This window comes from Chenopodium album, chromosome 23, assembly GCF_948465745.1.
Source record: "Chenopodium album chromosome 23, dcCheAlbu1.1, whole genome shotgun sequence".
Taxonomy (NCBI): Eukaryota; Viridiplantae; Streptophyta; class Magnoliopsida; order Caryophyllales; family Amaranthaceae; genus Chenopodium; species Chenopodium album.
The window spans coordinates 4,108,384-4,126,580 of NC_137856.1; the positions used below are offsets into that span (position 1 = coordinate 4,108,384).

General features: G+C 35.3%; 4 protein-coding genes and 1 long non-coding RNA gene across 6 annotated transcripts; 2 read left to right on the forward strand and 3 right to left on the reverse strand.

Moving 5' to 3' along the window:
- The first annotated feature begins 3,258 nt into the window (after window positions 1-3,258).
- On the forward strand, window positions 3,259-4,029 carry LOC145606870 (UPF0481 protein At3g47200-like). Its single transcript, XM_081662714.1, has one exon. It carries the CDS (start codon window positions 3,259-3,261, stop codon window positions 4,027-4,029), a length of 771 nt encoding a protein of 256 aa, XP_081518840.1.
- Window positions 4,030-4,733: 704 nt separating this feature from the next.
- LOC145609705 (uncharacterized) lies at window positions 4,734-7,726 on the reverse strand. Its single transcript, XM_081665165.1, has 4 exons — window positions 7,587-7,726; window positions 7,052-7,333; window positions 6,880-6,969; window positions 4,734-5,273 (listed from the first exon to the last, which is right to left on the reverse strand). Exons 1-4 carry the CDS (start codon window positions 7,701-7,703, stop codon window positions 4,806-4,808), a joined length of 957 nt encoding a protein of 318 aa, XP_081521291.1. The 5' UTR covers window positions 7,704-7,726; the 3' UTR covers window positions 4,734-4,805.
- A 667-nt stretch (window positions 7,727-8,393) lies between these two features.
- On the reverse strand, window positions 8,394-10,366 carry LOC145608632 (uncharacterized). Of its 2 annotated transcripts, none has more exons than XR_014105852.1 (2): window positions 9,999-10,366; window positions 8,394-9,723 (listed from the first exon to the last, which is right to left on the reverse strand). It is a non-coding gene; the product is annotated as an uncharacterized LOC145608632 (long non-coding RNA). The 2 variants fall into 2 exon arrangements; XR_014105853.1 differs by having other exon boundaries at window positions 8,394-9,741.
- Window positions 10,367-10,530: 164 nt separating this feature from the next.
- LOC145608660 (UPF0481 protein At3g47200-like) lies at window positions 10,531-12,465 on the forward strand. Its single transcript, XM_081664269.1, has 2 exons — window positions 10,531-11,318; window positions 11,429-12,465. Exons 1-2 carry the CDS (start codon window positions 10,667-10,669, stop codon window positions 12,205-12,207), a joined length of 1,431 nt encoding a protein of 476 aa, XP_081520395.1. The 5' UTR covers window positions 10,531-10,666; the 3' UTR covers window positions 12,208-12,465.
- A 1,762-nt stretch (window positions 12,466-14,227) lies between these two features.
- Window positions 14,228-17,560, reverse strand: LOC145609271 (uncharacterized). Its single transcript, XM_081664798.1, has 3 exons — window positions 17,245-17,560; window positions 16,713-16,958; window positions 14,228-14,630 (listed from the first exon to the last, which is right to left on the reverse strand). Exons 1-3 carry the CDS (start codon window positions 17,356-17,358, stop codon window positions 14,532-14,534), a joined length of 459 nt encoding a protein of 152 aa, XP_081520924.1. The 5' UTR covers window positions 17,359-17,560; the 3' UTR covers window positions 14,228-14,531.
- Between the last annotated feature and the right edge of the window lie 637 nt (window positions 17,561-18,197).

Here is an 18,197-nt window from a genome sequence, read left to right on the forward strand (position 1 = left end):
ACTATGCAGAAACGACAATCACACAGCAAGAAAGACAGAAATACTTAGTTGCATTGCAACAAAATTAAACAAAGCATCCAGCTACAGAAGCGTAGCACAAAATAAAAACAAAATATCCAGACTGCACTAAGGCAGTAAACAGAAACAGCATCCAAAGTTGTACATTTTTTATTAAAAGAAAGGTGACACAACACCAGCTAAACTAATTTTCCCCCGTGTTGTTAGCAGGGGCTACTTCTTCAGCTACAGGCTTCATCACCTCTGGGGCATCCGTCACTTCTTCATTGTGAGGAGAATTCACTTCCTCATCAGCAAAGCTCAGCAGTAGGAAACCAGGAGCAGCAGTCCCTTCAGGAAACGCCTTCTCAAAAGAAGCCTTGTCACCATCATAATCCCAAGCCTCATGCTTTCCTTGCTGAAACTCCTCCATCATCTCAAGACGTGCCTTCCCATAATAGTACGTAGCAGCATCAATGGCCTCATTAGCAGCTTCTTTCAGGGTACTCTTCAACCCGTCCCGCTCAGAAATGCAGTCCCGATACTTAGCCCGTTCAGACTTCAAAGCCTCAGTAGCAGCCTTGTACTTGTCAGACAGAGTATCACGCTCCTTCTTCATAGCCTCATACACCCGAGAAAATTCTGACACCTTGCCTAAAACACCAAGGCAGGACTGGAGGCTCTGCACAGCAAAGATGAAGTGTAAGAAGCATATTTCAATAAGGTCGATTTTATGCAAAAAAATTTTGGAGTACACTATACCTGGAAGGACTGTACAACCGCTTCTTGTGAAAGATCAGCGAAAGTCATTGAAAACTGGCGATCCTTGAAGGAAGGAAACAACAAGGTATCCACATGTGGAGCAAGAGAATCAAAGGAAAACTCAGCAGCGTCAACATCAATGGGTATCTCCAACTTCCTCTTAAGACCAGCACGAGGCGGAGGCGGAGGTGCAGCACCCCTAGGAGCAACCATCTTGATGGGAACAGCCTCAGAAGTCTGGGGGGACGAACGAGACTTAAGACGGCCCAAGATGGAAGATGAGCTAAGAAGATCATGAGACCTCAGTGACTTTAATGTATCTACAAGGAATACAGTCAGTTCAAAAATTGTACAACAAGGATCACATCAAATATATACAGCAAGGACGCTAATAACAAACAACCAAGACCAACAAGTACGCGCAAATATGTTCAACAAGGAAACAACCAATTCAAAAACAAAAACACACAGACTAAAAACCAACCACGCATTCACAAAAGCATAAGCGCAACAAAACATCGAAACTCACAAGGGAGAAAGAAAACAAACCTTGAGACATGGCTGGAGCAACTTTCTGTTCAGAATCAGACTCGTCCAAAGACTTAATTTGAATAACTACTTCAGGCTGCGTCAATTTGATGAAAGACCTTTCGTCTGCACTCAACTCGTATAACTTGTCTATCAAAGATGGAGACTGAGAGCGTTGCTTCAATTTACTCACTGCAACCAACAGACAAATAAGCCCAAATCAACAAAGAAGGAGAGAAGAACATAAAAGAATAAGAAAACAAAATACCTTTGGCCTCAACAGTGTCAATCAAAAAATCACAATCATCACCCAACGAATCAATCCTCACAAAGAAGAACTTGTGATACCACTTCTTGTCAAACGCCTTCTCCAAATTAGTCACCAAAGGACCAACACCATCCTTCAGGCGAAGATCAACCCGACCTTTACCACTGGTCCTGATAGTGTAAGGGTAACACAAATCCCTCACATCAAGTTCTATACCCAATTTCACACTCAGCAAATCCAGAATTCTCAATACCCTCCAAGTTTGGGGCAATAATTGACAAGGCGAAACCCTAACTCTAGAAAGACGGAAATTAGGGGCAAAACAATTGAAGTGATTAGACAACAGCCTGCACACCCAATAAATACCAAAGACGGAAATAAAACCGCCTTTCACAGTTATCAAGGAAGTTGCCTTAAAACCGCCACCACTTTCTAATTTGCTAACCGTTGGAGCAATTTCTGAATTTCAAAATATTTTCTAGAATTTTCTTTAGGTAATTTTCACTTCCAAATACTTGGAAATAAAAATTAGGGGCAATTGTTGGGCCCGTATTGTAATACGACCCATAACATCTAGGGCATCAGTCCAAGATCAATGGTTCAGCAAAAATAGGCAAAACGGCTTGATTGGAGTAAATAAGGAAAGCACCATCATACGTATCAATCAAGAGGATACTTGCCAAAAATACACCTACAGAACAGGGAAGAAGATAAATCAAGAAGATCTTCTTCGTTTTGAATGTATTCTGAAGATATTTGTAAACCCTAGAGATCCCTAGGTATAAATAAGTGTAATTAGACATTTTTAGCACTGATGTACGCACATATACTCTGAATATAACAGAATTACTCTGCACTCATCTACGGAGCTTCGTCCCTACTGAAGAAGGAGGCTAGTCCTTATTCAGTATTGTATCTCTAAACTTACTCTTTTCATAGTAGAGTTCATTCTGTTTGTTTATTGTTATTTCATTGCTTATCTACTGCTTTATTATTGCTTTATTGCTATTTTATGCGCTTTTGGTAGTATGATTGTTATTACCCCTCAAACCTAGCAGATTCTCATATGTCCTTGTTGAGATTTGCCTAAACAGCGCGAGCTTGTTATTAACAAGAAGTTAATCATCTAAGCAGCAACAAGTTTGTAGAGATGATGGTTCTTGATGGTTGCTTCATCCTCGAGCTCTTGAGATATTATCCAGCTAGAGTCAGAACAGGTGGCAACCCTGTCTTTGCTAATAAGAGAATTGTTGAAGACATTGTGTTAGACATGGTAATGTTGGAGAACCAAGTTCCACTTTTTATAATTATATTGACAGGCTACTTAAGCTAATGAACGGAAATCAGCACCAAACTGATGACAAGGCTTTGGATTTAATTCTCAACTTCTTCAATCCTATATGGCTGACAGGTAATTTTGGAATTTCGCGTTTAATAATATTTAGAACATAGAGAAAGCCACGCATAGCAAGATCGATTAACATAGTGTGATCACTGAGATGCATCTCTGAACATATATGATACATCTTTTTTACATACTATATGCATCTCAGAACATATATGATACATCTTTTTTACATAGTGTGATCACTGAGATGCATCTCAGAACATATATGATACATCTTTTTTACATAGTGTGATCACTGAGATGCATCTCAGAACATATATGATGCATCTCAGAACATAGTGTGACAGGTATAAGAATGTCTGTAAACGAGCTCAATGAACTGAACAGTTCACTGAGGCAGGAAGAATGCCTTCATGTCCTTGATGTTTTTAGACGAAGTCTACTCCATGTAAGGCCTCAACAGGGTACCATTAATAAACATGGATTTCGATATATGGTATGTGATAAGCTTGTCCCTATGTGTTTGAAGCAGTGGCTAAATAAAGCCCCGGATAGTATTTCAAGCCGTGAACAAGTCTTACATAGGGTGACTGAGCTCAGAAAGGGAGGAGTAAAATTCAGGAAACGGAACACCAGCTGTTTTTTAGACTTCAGGTTCAAGAACGGGGTTCTTGAAATCCCTCCCATTTGGATACAAGATAGTACAATGACCATTCTCCTAAATTTAGCAGCCTTTGAACACTGTCATATGAATATAAGTGATGTTGTGATTGCATCATATGTGGTCTTCATGGAATGCTTGATAAAATCCCCTGAAGATGTAGGCCACCTTCATCGTCGTGGAATCATTCTTGGAGATGATGCTCAGGCTGTTGACATGTTGAAGAGCGTATGTAAAGAAATGCTTGTGAACGTACATGATGGTTACTATGCAGATCTATCTAAAGAAGTGAACGCGTACTACAACCACAGAAGAAACAGATGGCGAGCAAGCTTGCTTCAAAAGTATTTTCACAATCCTTGGTCTGTCATCTCACTGGTTGCTGCTATTATTCTATTATTTCTTACTGCAATACAGAGCTTCTATGCTGTTTTTTCATACCACAGGCCAAATTCTTCCGAATAGAAAAGATATATCCTATGAATTTCTGATTGAGCATGTATACAACTTTTTATTATCTTTGTAATGTCATTTGGGAAATGTTATTAACTGAGATTTCTAAAGTAGGCAGTAAAATTTGAAGAGAGATTTAAATAGATTAGAATGTCAGACTTTTGAGTGGCCTGATCCCAGTTCAATTGTCTGGATGCCTCTCTTTGCCTATTCTCCCTTTATTTATAACATATGCTGATTCTCGTTTAATTTTCCTCTACAATAAGTCGATTATGTTTTATACTCTATCACTCCCCCTTACATGAAAGGCCCTTTGGGCTTAAAATGTGGATGCAACATAGCCCCACCCATACCTGGTGCGAATTAATTCCACTTTAAAGGAGAGGTAGATGAGATTTGAACCCGTGACCTTTCTGTCACGCTGGCTCTTGATACCAAGTTAAAGGACCAACTCAACCAAAAACTTAAGCTGATGGTTGAGGCCCAGGAATATGTTTTATACTCTATCTATTGGAACCCAATGTGTATCACTTGTGAGTGTCCCACATTGGAGAAAGAGGAGAGGTGGTTCCACTTTATAAGGTAGAGGAGTAACTCCTACTATTGCCAATTGGTTTTAGTATGGAAGCTCTAAAGCCTTGTTTTGGAATTTTTTTTTTTATTTATTTATTTATTTATTTTTTAATCAAGTAAGTTGGAATTAAAAAGGTCTAACAATGGAGTCTCTTAACTTATAACCTTTTTCATATCAACCACGACTAAATCACTTTAGAATTCATATAAGTAATCTACTTAAGGACAATAATAACAACAATAAAGAGTAACAGACCACATATTACAGGGAGCATGATTTGCACTGATCTTTTAAACATTTCTTTCTTTGAAGATCCTCCATAATTCTTCATTTCTTTCATGTTAACCTCATTTATTAATGATTTGCACTGATCTTTTAAACATTTATTCTCAATTAACAAGCATTCTTTCTGTGCATAAACATCATCTAATTCCTTCGTCAAGGCGGTAAGCTCCATCATATGCAGTTTGTAATCCACCAATAGTTTGTTTGTGAGATCTTTTTGCCACTCTGTTATTTCTGTGTCCACCCAATTGAATGTGTCACACCCCTTGCTTCCAGTATCTGAATCATAGAAGTTACATGCATGAAATTTACGTCCTGGATTCTCCCAAGTCCATGAATTTTGTTGAGAAACCAGGTACCCACACTTACATAAATCCCCCCCAAAATTCATTGGTACCTTGAAAAAATATATTAATTACACATAGTTATTAACTATACAAACATCAATTGCAACCATAATTTAGTCCATCACAAAGTGAAAATTGACGAAATTTGAATTAAATTTAGCAACTAACTATGTAAACATCAATTACAACCATAATGTAGTCCATCACAAAGTGAAATGAGGAAATTTGAATTCTCTCCCATCTAAATTAATTGTGTTATCCTCAAATTTGTTGGTTACTTGATTTCTGTTGAAGAATAAACTTCTCAAGTGTCACCACATGTAAGTGTCCCACATTGGTTTAAGAAGAGAGAGTTAAACACTTTATAAGGCTAAGGGGCTACTCCTATTGTCATATGGTTTTGGGATGGAACCTCCTTGGACTTGTGAAGTGGACTCTCTCTCTTTGTTTGCGGGTGCGGCCCAGGCCCGCGTTTATCAATTTCTTAGTATTAGCTTAATATCTTAGTATTAGTTTTATTCATAGTGATTCTCAAATTTGTTGGTTACTTTTTCTTAGTATTAGTTTTATTCATAGTGATTCTCAAATTTGTTGGTTACTTGATTTCTTAGTATTAGCTCGAGTCGATATAATTAATTAATTTATAGTCTTTTGGGATTTGACCTTTAATTGCCCGTATAGTCTTTTGGGATTTGACCTCGTCTACATAGTAGGAGGAATGGTTAAACTATTTTCATTAGGCATATGACAGGCCTAAGCAACTTCCTTTGTTCTTTTTAGTTGACATATTTTGACTTTGTGCACTATTTACATAGCTTACTTAGACTTGATTTTGTGATGTAGTGTACTTTTAAGAAAAAAAAACATATTCATATGAGTCTTGTCAAATCAATCTCAAATTCTCAACATATACATTACAAATATCACATTATTATAAACTTTTGCTAATACATACTCCCTCCGTCCCCTTTTGATAGTCTCTTATGGACAAATTTTAGTCCCAAAATGTTCACCCCATTTGCTTTTTCCAACAACTATTAATATTGATTTTTTACCAAAATTCCCTCCAATTTGCAACAATATCTGGGCAAATTTAACTTTTCCATGTAAATTTTGTTAATCCATGTACCTTTATTACTTTCTCTCTCTACTTTTTTGCATACCTTACTTTTTCAATATACTTTACTATTCATTTTTGTGTTTATTAATTCTCGTGAAAAATGCCCATAAGGGACTATCAAAAGGGGACGGAGGTAGTAACTAAAGATATTTACATGTAATAATTTATGTTAGCAAATGTGTCTAAATGAATGTGCAACTAATTTGAAATGAAGGAACTAGTTTGTACAAGTTTCACGAAGTAAACAAAATACTCTCAAGCATGCTCATCTAAAAAGAGATGAATAGTGCAAGTTTGTTTTGGATAAATCATAAAAGGAAACTATAGACATGTTTGGCTCTAGTTTTTAAATAACTAAATCATAACTGAATGAAATTATGAGTGTTTTGAGTATCAAAAGGTGGGAGTAAACTTAGTGGTTGAAATAATTTTTAATAAATTTGTCCGTTATTATAAGTATCCTGGGTTTTTCTGTTTTTTTAAAGCAACTACATTCAAGAGAAATATGTGTATGTTTGCACAAAAGATAGACTTACCTTTTGGTTAGGGTGATCAGTTGACAGATGACAAGAAGATGCAGGAGTGTCATTGTTTGGGACTCGTCTGCTGGTTGCCCCTCTGTTTGACTGGCATAAAGGGAAGGAAAAGAAATCAAGCAAGCAGCACACAATCAAAATACTTCGTATATAGAGTTGTGTCACACAAAACCTGTATGAAGTTGGATTCCATCTGGGGAGTAGTCGTAGATCTAGTAAAAATTGGGAACCCCTGCGATGCAATACACGTTTGACTAAATCTCAATCTTGTACCTCCCCCATAATCTCTATGTAGAGCCCGACGACTTTCAGCAATCATATCCTCGTCCAGTACAGGATACCTTGCATAATTCAATTCCTCGATTTTCTTCTCTTCGTCTTTCTTGGAATCATGCTTCTCACACAAGTAGAGTCTCCTGAAATCATATTTATTTCCGTCTTTCTTGGATTCACACTGACAAAAACAACAGTAATAAGGTTCTGACGTGATCTATTAGAGTAAATGTTTTGACAACTAAAGTATTTAGAACAAAACAAATTGGAAAATTAAGAAATAAGATAGTAAAAGAGGCAACCTTTGGAAGGTGGGAAAATTCTTCAAGCATACCATTTGAAGATTGTAAAAACACACCCAAAGCAACGAGAATAGTTGTATTGATTTCAATTAGTGATTACAAGAGTGACGCGAAAAACAGAACAACAGTTACCTTCCTCCTTACTTCACTGACTGATGATTGAGGTGTTTCATCTACTTTCAGATGTAAAGATGACTCACTGCTGGAATTTTGCATATCCTTCAAGACAGGTCTTTCAGAAGCAGCCATAGCAGAGATATATAGCAGACCTCAACTCACTGTTTCAAACCTACAGGATCTTTTTGCAGGGCTGCAAGTTGAACTCACTCAGTTTAACTTAAATACGACATATGTTCCGTAGACTAATTCAGCTCTAACGGAAAGAAATCTGAAATTTCCTGATGTTTTTTTTCAAAACCAAACCATTAACTGTGAACTTTTATTCAGTAATTGCCTAGTATGTTTCATGTCTTTCCTTTTCTTATAAAGCGAAACTACTACAGCATTAATAAAGAATTACATTGACCTGAATCTTGAGCATTGACTTTAAAGCGCGATTAGCCCCACACAGAAACAGGAAAGAAAATTCAGATACACTACTAATGTACGTAGTTTAATCATATACTGTTACATGATTCACATGAAAAAATTATTCCTGTTATAATATTTTCCAGACATTATTTGCATATGCTGGTTGATTTTCACTAAAGATTGAACAGCAGCAACCACTAGAAAATTGAATTCTCAAGAACACATAGAGTGGCTTATATCCATACAAGGAAAACTCAATGAAGCACAACAATTTGTTACAAGAAAATCATGGGAGAAGTAGTGTTGCATATATCAAATGCCTCGTCGCTTAAGAGACACCCATGTCAGGAATAAAGAGATTAGAGAGAAGAGAGTAGTGTATTTTGTATTAAGGTATGCAAAAGTATATATATACAACCTTGAGAGATTAGGGCTCATAAATAACTACGGCCCAATAACTATACAATAAATAGGCTCAACAACCCAACACAGCAAAAAAACCTATGAGCCCCAGACCATATCCATAGGGCCATACCACATCGGTAGTGAACTAAGACTGGATATGAATGAATTTTTCATTAGCACATTGGTAGTGAACTAGTACACCCTTAAAAACATAATCTAATGTTAAGTACAGGAGACACACGAAATGAAGTTTTCATTTGCACTCCTTTATTAAATCTATAAAGTACTAAAGAACAAATCTATAACTGGTTGGGACATCATGCACTTTGCTGAGGTTGTGACGGCTGATTTGGTGCAGATATATGGTAAGATTGACACTTGTAAGGATAGCAAAGGCGGCTGAGTTAACACCGTTTCTTCACGTGCAGGCTGCTGCTGCTGCTTTGATGTTCTCTTTCTAACACTTCTTCTCGGTGCAGGTGCACTGTTTGACTTTGAGGCTGCATCCCTTTTTTAGGTTGCTACTTTATTTCTTTGCTGCTGCATAGCTGGTAGTTCCTGCTCCATCAACAGGTTTTGAACACTTTTTTACATAGTCCTATTCCTTTTTTATAACCCTTTTTCACATTTCTCTTAATTCTCTTCCAAACTTTTTTAATCCATCGGTTGTCACTAGCTTCACCTTCATCCTCCCGAACACCTAATAGAGGCTGTGTTTCTGATTTTGCTGGTGTAGGAGAATACGGAGTTGAAGGAACCTGATGAAAATGTATGTCTCCGTTCAACTATAAGTCATAATTGGACACTATCAAGATATATTTTTTTTTCTATCCCCATGAGTTATGCATGGTTGGTTATTAAAATGAAGAATGACAGTACTAATAGCAAGTTTCTTGTTTTGAATCTAAGTACAAAAAAATGGCATAATGGTCAAACTGTACTTTCTAACCTTATCCTAACTAACCTTAGAACATGCTTGGATTAATGGAAATGTATTACTAGGCTAAAAAAAGTCAAATTACGCAAAATGAAAGTGAATACAGAAGAGGAGATAGTAATGATGTGATTGAAAGGAATATTATGTAGTGATGGTGTGGTATGGTATGAGAAGAAGAAAAGAAAAACCTGTATGACGTTGGAATCATTACATGTTAATCTCGTACCTCCCCCATAATCCCTATGAGCCTGACCTCTTTTACCAATGAAATCCTCGTCCACTACAGGTTGCCTTACATGATTAAATTTCTGACGACTGTAACCATCATATACCACTTTCTTGATCCTGATCACTCGACTGAGTTCCTCTTTTTTTTCCATCTTTCTTGAATTTATGCTGGTAAATAATTGACAACTGAAGAAATTAGCTAGATAAGAACCAATTTGAAAATTAAAAAAATAATAGGATGGTAACAATTTGGAATGTGGAAAAAGTATTTCATTTGAAGATTATAAAAACCCACCCAAAGCAACGAGAATATATAATTATATTGATTCAATGAGTTCCTCCCAAATTAACTTTCTAAGTTAACTCAAAATACTTATCAATATTCATGGCAAAACTAAGCAATCTAATATCAACTCACTTTAAAAAATCAGAGCAACAGTTACCTTCCATTTTTCGCTGACCAATAAATAAGGCATTTCAACTTCTTTCAGAGGACTGTTACAAACTTACAGGATCCCTTTTGCAGGGCAGCAATTCTAACTCAGTTACCTTAAATACTGACACAGAACAATTTAGCCCTAAAGTCTAGAGGAAAGAGATCTGAAATTTCCTTTTTTTTTTTTTTTTTTTTTCAAAGCCACCAATTTTGAACTTACTACACATTAATCCAGACTTACGTTCCTTCCTTTCTTCGCTGACCGATGACAGCTGACCGATGAAAGAGGCATTTTAACGTCTTTCAGATGACTATTACAAACTTACAAATCCTTCTCCAGGACTGCAAGTTCAACCAAGAGATCTGAAACTTCCTGGTGTTTTGTTTTTTTCTTCCAAAGCCACCAATTTTAAGCTTACTACACGTTAATCTAGAATTACGTGTTGATCTTGAACGTTGATTTTAATCAAGCGCAATTACCTGGAAGCAGGGAAGAAAATTCATATACATATGTGAATAATGTAGTTTAATTTAAATTCCCATGTTCTAAAGGCCATATTCATTACTTGAAAACATCATTCCTGTAATATATTTAGACATTTTTTGCATATTTTGGTTGATCTTCTCTAAAGATTGACCAGAAGCGACCACCAGAAGGTCTGAAAGAAGAGAAAAATGGATTCTCAACAGCAACAACAGTGTTCGTCAAAAAAAAAAAAAAAACAGCAACAACAGTTGGTTAGATCCATACAGGGAAAACTCAATGAGGCACAACAAATTATTACAATAAAATCATCGGAGAAGTGTTGCATATATCGAATGCCTCTTCGTATAAGAGATGCCCAAAAGAGCAAAAAAAGCTATGAGCCCAAGACCATATCCATAGGGCCATACCATACCGGTAGTAAACTAGTTCAGGATATGGTTCTCTACAAGCGGCTTTCTCTGTACCAAATCCTACAACGGACTGGTCAAGGCCTAAGCCTTTACATTGGTACCATCAGGCAAGTTGAAGATCAAGCGCGAGCTTGTTATCAACAAGAAGTCAATCATCTAAGCAGCGACGAGTTTGTAGAGATGATGGTTCTTGATGGCTGCTTCATCCTCGAGCTCTTGAGATATTATCATGCTAGAGACACAACAGGAGGCAACCCTGTCTTTGCTAATAAGAGAATTGTTGAAGACATTGTGTTAGACATGGTAATGTTGGAGAATCAAGTTCCTCTTTTTATAATTGACAGGCTACTTAAGCTAATGGAAGGAAATCAGCACCAAAATCAGGCTTTGGATTTAGTTCTCGGCTTCTTCAATTCTAGATGGCTGGCAGGTAATTTTGGAATTTCGCTTTTAATAATATTTAGAACATAGAGAAAGCCACCCATAGCAAGATTATATATTGATACATCTTTTTTACATACTATATATGTACTATGACAGGTATAAGAATGTCTGGAGACGAGGTCAATGAACTGAGCAGTTCACTGAGGCAGGGTGAGTGCCTTCATGTCCTTGATGTTTTTAGGCGAAGTCTACTCCATGTAAAGCCTGATCAACAGGGTCCTATTAATAAACATGGATTTCGATATATGGTATGTGATAAGCTTGTCCCAATGTGTTTGAAGCAGTGGCTAAATAAAGCCCCGGATAGTACTTCAAGCCGTGAACAAGTCTTACATAGGGTGACTGAGCTGAGAAAGGGAGGAGTAAAATTCAGGAAACGGAACACCGGCTGTCTTTTAGACTTCAGGTTCAAGAACGGAGTTCTTGAAATCCCTCCCATTTGGATACAAGATAGTACAATAACCATCCTCCTGAATATAGCCGCCTTTGAGCAGTGTCATATGAAGATAAGTGATGCTGTGATTGCATCATATGTGGTCTTCATGGAATGCTTGATAAAATCCCCTGAAGATGCAGGTCACCTTCATCGTCGTGGAATCTTTCTTGGAGATGATGCTCAAGCTGTTGACTTGTTCAAGAGCGTTTCTAAAGAAATGCTCGTGGATGTACATGATGGTTACTATGCAGATCTATCTAAAGAAGTGAGCGCGTACTACAACCACAGAAGAAACAGATGGCGAGCAAGCTTGCTTCAAAAGTATTTTCACAATCCTTGGTCTATCATCTCACTGGTTTCTGCTATCATTCTATTGTTTCTCACTGCGATACAGAGCTTTTATGCAGTTTTTTCATACCACAGGCCAAATTCTTCCTGATAGAAAAGTTATCCTATGAATTTCTGATTGATCATGTATACAACTTGTTATTATCTTTGTAATGCCATTTGGAAAATGTTGTTAACTGAGATTTCTAAAGCAGGCAGTAAAATTTGAAGAGAGATTTAAATTGATAAATCTGAATCACAGCAAAATAAAGAATAGAATGTCAGACTTTTGAGTGGCCTGATTCACTCCAAATTCAATAGTATGGATGCCTCTCTTTGCCTATTCTCCCTTATTTATAATATATGCTAATTCTCGTTTAATTTTCCTCTACATACCGACAATCTTCCTCAAGATATAAGAATAAATAGATTGCACTACCTATTATAAATCTTCTCCCCTTTGCCAATTCCCAAAATAAAATTGAAATAGACTTCCTGATAACCAATAAAAATAAGTCGATTAACCTAAGGATTAGATCACACCATGCAATCTAATTGTAATGGCCAGAATTAGTAGCAGGCAGAAGATCTAAAGAAGGGATTGAAGTCGGCCTAGCTATTTTCAGGTCAACGACGAAGGGTTGAGAAGTTGAGAGCTGATATGTACTGAAAATCATAGAGTGGAACACAAGCAATAAGACGGCTTTACATATGGTAGTTTTAAGTTGGTACTTTAAAGACTTGGAATCTAAAAGGTCTAACTATGGAGTCTTTTAAAAATTTACCTTTCTCTTAGTTTCTCCATGTTTCATTTTTCTCCTTAAGTGTGTTGAAATAAAATGGATGGAGTATTGGTGTTGTGCTTTCACAAAGCTATCACTACAAAAACCATTGTTAAAACCCAAACAGAAGATAAAATTCGTAGTTTCTTTGTGAAAAAGTAATTACGTGTTTCAAAACTAAAAATCTTACAAAGAATGCAAAAGATGCAAATGTATTCAGTGACAATTTCAATATGAAAAAAAAAAAAAAAAACAGAGGAAAGGAACTTAGTTTTTATAAGCTGAAAGCATCATAAAATCAACAAACCCTGTGGTTAAGTCAAACCATCTGAGCTGAAGAATCTGTTTGAAATCCCGGCATGGAAGAAGAGCTCGCTCTGCTTGTATTAAACTGTCCATTAGTTGATGTCTTTCCAGTTTCCACCATATACCAAACGGCCAACTTACCTCCTTTCGGAATATGCATTATCTAGCGACCTATTTCACTGCATGCAGAGGCAACCTCAGTATAATCTGATCCTTCTTTCCTCTTGAAAGACTTAAAGGTGTTTGCAGTATGGCACAGGTCAGATGAACCGCTTCCAAAAGTTCCAGATTGATGTGCATGTGATATGGCATTAGTTGTCTTTTTTTCTTTCATTTCCTGTCATAAGTTAAAAAAAAAAAAAAGAGTAAGATTTATAAACAAGTAAAGATATACTTCGTACTAGTAATATGATTAAGATATATAAACGAGTAAAGATATGCATAAATATTGACCGAGTGTTGTGACATTGAGGTTCATAAAAGACACCAAGGTTAAGGGATATCTCCCTTGTTTCTTAAAAGCATAAATAAGTTACCCAGATGCACAATACTCGCTACAACACATATATCATCAGACAATAAATGCAGAGTAAACTTAACAGTTCTGCACACTATATTGGCAGTATGATGATATCCACAAGGTTCTCTATAATTTACTCTTATGCAAACAACGCTTTCATTACATATAAGAAGAGCACAAAGTGTAATAAATGGAATCATTCTAAGAGCACAGTTCTAATCTACTACTCGTACAATAAATCAATAATTCAGGTTGACATACAAAACCTCAAGAAGCCTCAATCAGTAAAGAAAAATCCACTTACTGGTTTTTATGTAAATACCACGAATTTTCTCAACCCACTTCACACATGCTAAGAGAGTGCAGAGTGGTCTTTTGCCACATTCCAGTAGCATGATCCGAAAAGTTGTAGTTGATTGCTTTCTTCTATAATTATAATCAGACACCGCGAGACAGTGAACCACTTAAGACTACCAAAAGCTCAAGATAATAGTCTAATTTCAATTGCAATTCACAAATCACAATAGCCAGCAAAAATTATCAAATAACAGCTTTTATTCATCAATAATTCATAACAACTCCACATTACAACTTAATTTCAAGCACATAATTACCAAGATTAGTCTACTATGTCAATCACATAATTACCAACATAGACCAACTATTTCAAGCACATAACCAATATCCCAAACAACACCCATGACAACACCAAAGCCAAAGAAGATTTTCTATCTTTTCTTGCACTCTTCATCAACTCAATTTGCATTTCAGTAACCTCAGCCTTAAGTTCTTGAACATCTTCTTCCAATTTCTCCGTTTTTTGCATCTTCATATCTCTAACTCCACAATGGTGGTTTCTTTTTCAAACAATTGAAATCGTAAATCATCAACTTCGTCTCTCACATTGGAAAAACCACAATCTGTGTCCTGTAATTCAAACCTCAATTTGTTAGATAAACCCTAATTAAATTCCCAAATTCAATTATTTAAAATTCAGAACCAAACCATAACATATCCCTAATTCAATTAACAAGACATATCCCTAATTGACCTAATCAAGGAAGCAATTAAATTGTTACTGGCCATAATGGACAGCCATGGAACGTACATTTGGGCCATTTTTCATAGATTGCATAATCGCATCACTTCCACAATTACATTTGATCCTCCCAATTGATGAAGAAGAAGAATCTACCTAATGTTGCAAGTTGATGATTTGCCCTCTCCATTAGCAAAAGATCGAATTTTTAGTGACAACCTGACCTTTTTTTGTTTTTTTTTGAGGAAACCTGACAATTTCGAGGAAAGTCGTTGCTTTTTATACATAGTAACAATAATTTCAAAAAAAAAAAAAAACTAAATAAATTCCAACGATAAGTGCCACGTTAGCCCAATACCGGGTACAACAGGTAGGTTACCCTGTTTGGTTTATTTTAGGTGAAAAAAATGAAACTTGAGTTTAATTTGGGAAGATTTATAGATTGGTCCATTTTGGAAGAACCGGACGAAGGTTGGTTTATTTATATTAAACTAGCTTTTGGACCCGTTCTACGCACGGGTTATGCTTAATTTATAAATTTATTTGAAACTTTACAAATTATCTTGTCACCAAAAACACAAAAAACCCTTTACAAATTATTTGAATGAATTATTTTATCGTCTTTTGACATATTATAATATTTTATGAATTAGTGGTAATAGTTGTAGAAAAAATGGCTTAAAATCGTAAAATCATATCTCTATCACATGATATATTAATCAACAATTTGTATAAAAAACTACTTTGTAAATACCAAACACTTATTATAATTTTACAATTTTTACATCAAATGTGAAGGCATGATATTCTTTTTTAGTCATTACTAATATATGTCTCTTATATTGCGCTTAATATCTTCAAAATTAAAGCCCCATGACACGCAAACAATGTCATCCCATGGAATTTCCATAGTATTCTTGCCACCTCAATATTTCCCTTTTCAATCATCATCCTCATTGTTGTAGAAATTTCACATAGAATTTTGAGATATGTTTCTCTAATTTTTTAGTTTTTGAAACTTAATGAGTGTGAAAAAATCTTTATTGAAAATTTGTATTTATATAAGAAGAGGGGGAAAATAAGGGGTCAAATTAAAGAAATGAATTATGAATGTGAATAAATTGAATTGATAGATGGAATAATGAGAAGAGGAAAAGGTTTAGGAAATTTAATTTGTTATTGAATTAAAATAAAGATTACAAAATATTAAAGTTATTGAGAAATAAAGGGGGAGATGAAGAGAGAATTTCTTTGAAAACATAAGGAGGGAGAATGAATAAAGAAAGGTGAGAAAGAATGATGACATGTGTCAATTTTGGTTTGTGTTTTTAAATACTAAGTATAGATTTTCCAAAGAAATAGGATTAATAATTTATTAAAAAATGATGAATACGGAAAAAAAAAAAAGAAAAAAAAAAAGTAGTGGTGTATTTGAGTGGATATTATGATTAGAGAAAGATATTATATATTTTATTACATAGTAGTTTTTTTTTTCCCCAAAAAAATGATCACAATGTGATAAGCTAGCCACTTCATTTAAGTGAATAAAATATGCTTTCAACAATATTCGAACTCATAACCTCTAATACATAGGTAATACTTTTACCATCTCAACCAACTATTATTAATGTTTTAAGTTTCACATAATATTATAATAATCTTTTAATTTATTAAGTAAATTAGAGATAATATAATTCATTTATTTTGCACAAGATTAAAATATAAAAACATATGATGTTAAAAAAAATAAAATAAAATAAAGAAGGTGACATTAAAGACAATGCCCGAACCACTACAAACACTAACTACACAAATAGTTCAACATTATTGTTAAATTAAAGCAAGAAGTACACAAATTAGCAACCCGGGGCATCACTCGGGATACACACTAGTTATTATATTAATAAGAAGGATGTGAAAAGCAGGCAACCAATAACAATTATTGTGACACAAAAATGAGCTCACAAAACCTGTATGAAATTGGATTCCTTTTGGAGAGGCGTCGTAGATCCTGTATTAAAAGTTGGTGGAGCCCGACGTCTTTCTTCAATCAAATTCTCGTTCAGTTTAGCAAAACCTGCTTGAAGTGTTACTAATTGTAGGGGTTCCTTATCTTCCTCCTCGGAATAAGATGTCCTACTCCATTTTTGCTTGGATTCCTCTTTCTTGGATTCACGCTGACGACTACCATTGCATTCATAAGGTTCTGACGTGATCTGTTAAGTAAGTAAATGATTGAGAATTGAAGTTACTAAGAACAGAGCAAATTTAAAAATTAAGGAATAATAAAAAAGTAAAAGCCTAAGGTGTGTTAGTGTGTTACAAGAGGTGTGGATTCCCAGGGCAATTTTACTGATTCTCTGTATTTTATTACTAGCTAAATTTATTAATGCGCAAAATTTAAAGATACATAGTAAAAAGTAATACTTTAGTCTTGTGTAAATTATTGAACCACCAAACTTATTTTAAAGAACCTGAAATTATTCTTACAAAATGGGTTACCTTCCTTTCTTCGCTGACCGATGATTGAGGTGATTCATCTACTTTCATATGTAGAGATGACTCACTGCTGGGATTTTGCATATCCTTCAAGACAGGTCTTTCAGAACCAGCCATAGAGGAGATATATATCAGATTTTGTTAGAGATATACATATATTTTCCGATATCTTATATCTCTATTAGATTTCCAACTTTTACTCGCCTCAACTCACTCTTACAAACTAACAGGATCTTTTTGCAGGGCTGCAAATTGAACTCACTCAGCTTGACTTAAATACGACATATGTTCCTTAGACCAATTCAGCACTAAAGGAAAGAAATCTGAAATTTCCTGATCATTTTTTTTTTTTTTTTTTTTTTTTGCAAAATCAAACCACCAACTACGAGCTTTTACTCAGTAATTGCCTAGTATGTTTCACGTCTTTTCTTAAAAAAGCGAAAATACTACAGCATTAATAAAGAATTACAATTGACCTGAATCTTGAGCATTAACTTTAATCAAGCGCGATTAGCCCCACACGGAAACAGTAAAGAAAATTTAGATACACTAATAATGGACTTTAATCACATACTGTTACATGATTCATATAAAAGACGCCCAAGAGAACAAAAAAAAACTATGAGCCTCACACCACATTGGTACTTGGTAGTGAACTAAGACTAAATATAAATGAATTTTTCATTAGCACATTGTTAGTGAACTAGTACACCCTTAAAAAACAGAATCGAATGTTAAATGTAGCAGACACGCGAAATGAAGTTTTGATTAGCACTCCTTAAATCTACAATTGGTTGGAACATCATGCATTTTGCTGAGGCTGTAATGTCTGATTTGCATCCTTTTTTTAGGTTGCTGCTTTATTTCTTTGCGGCTGCATTATGAGCTTATGCATAGCTGGTAGTTCCTGCTCTATCAATATAATAGGTTTTGTACACTTTTTTACATAGTTCTAT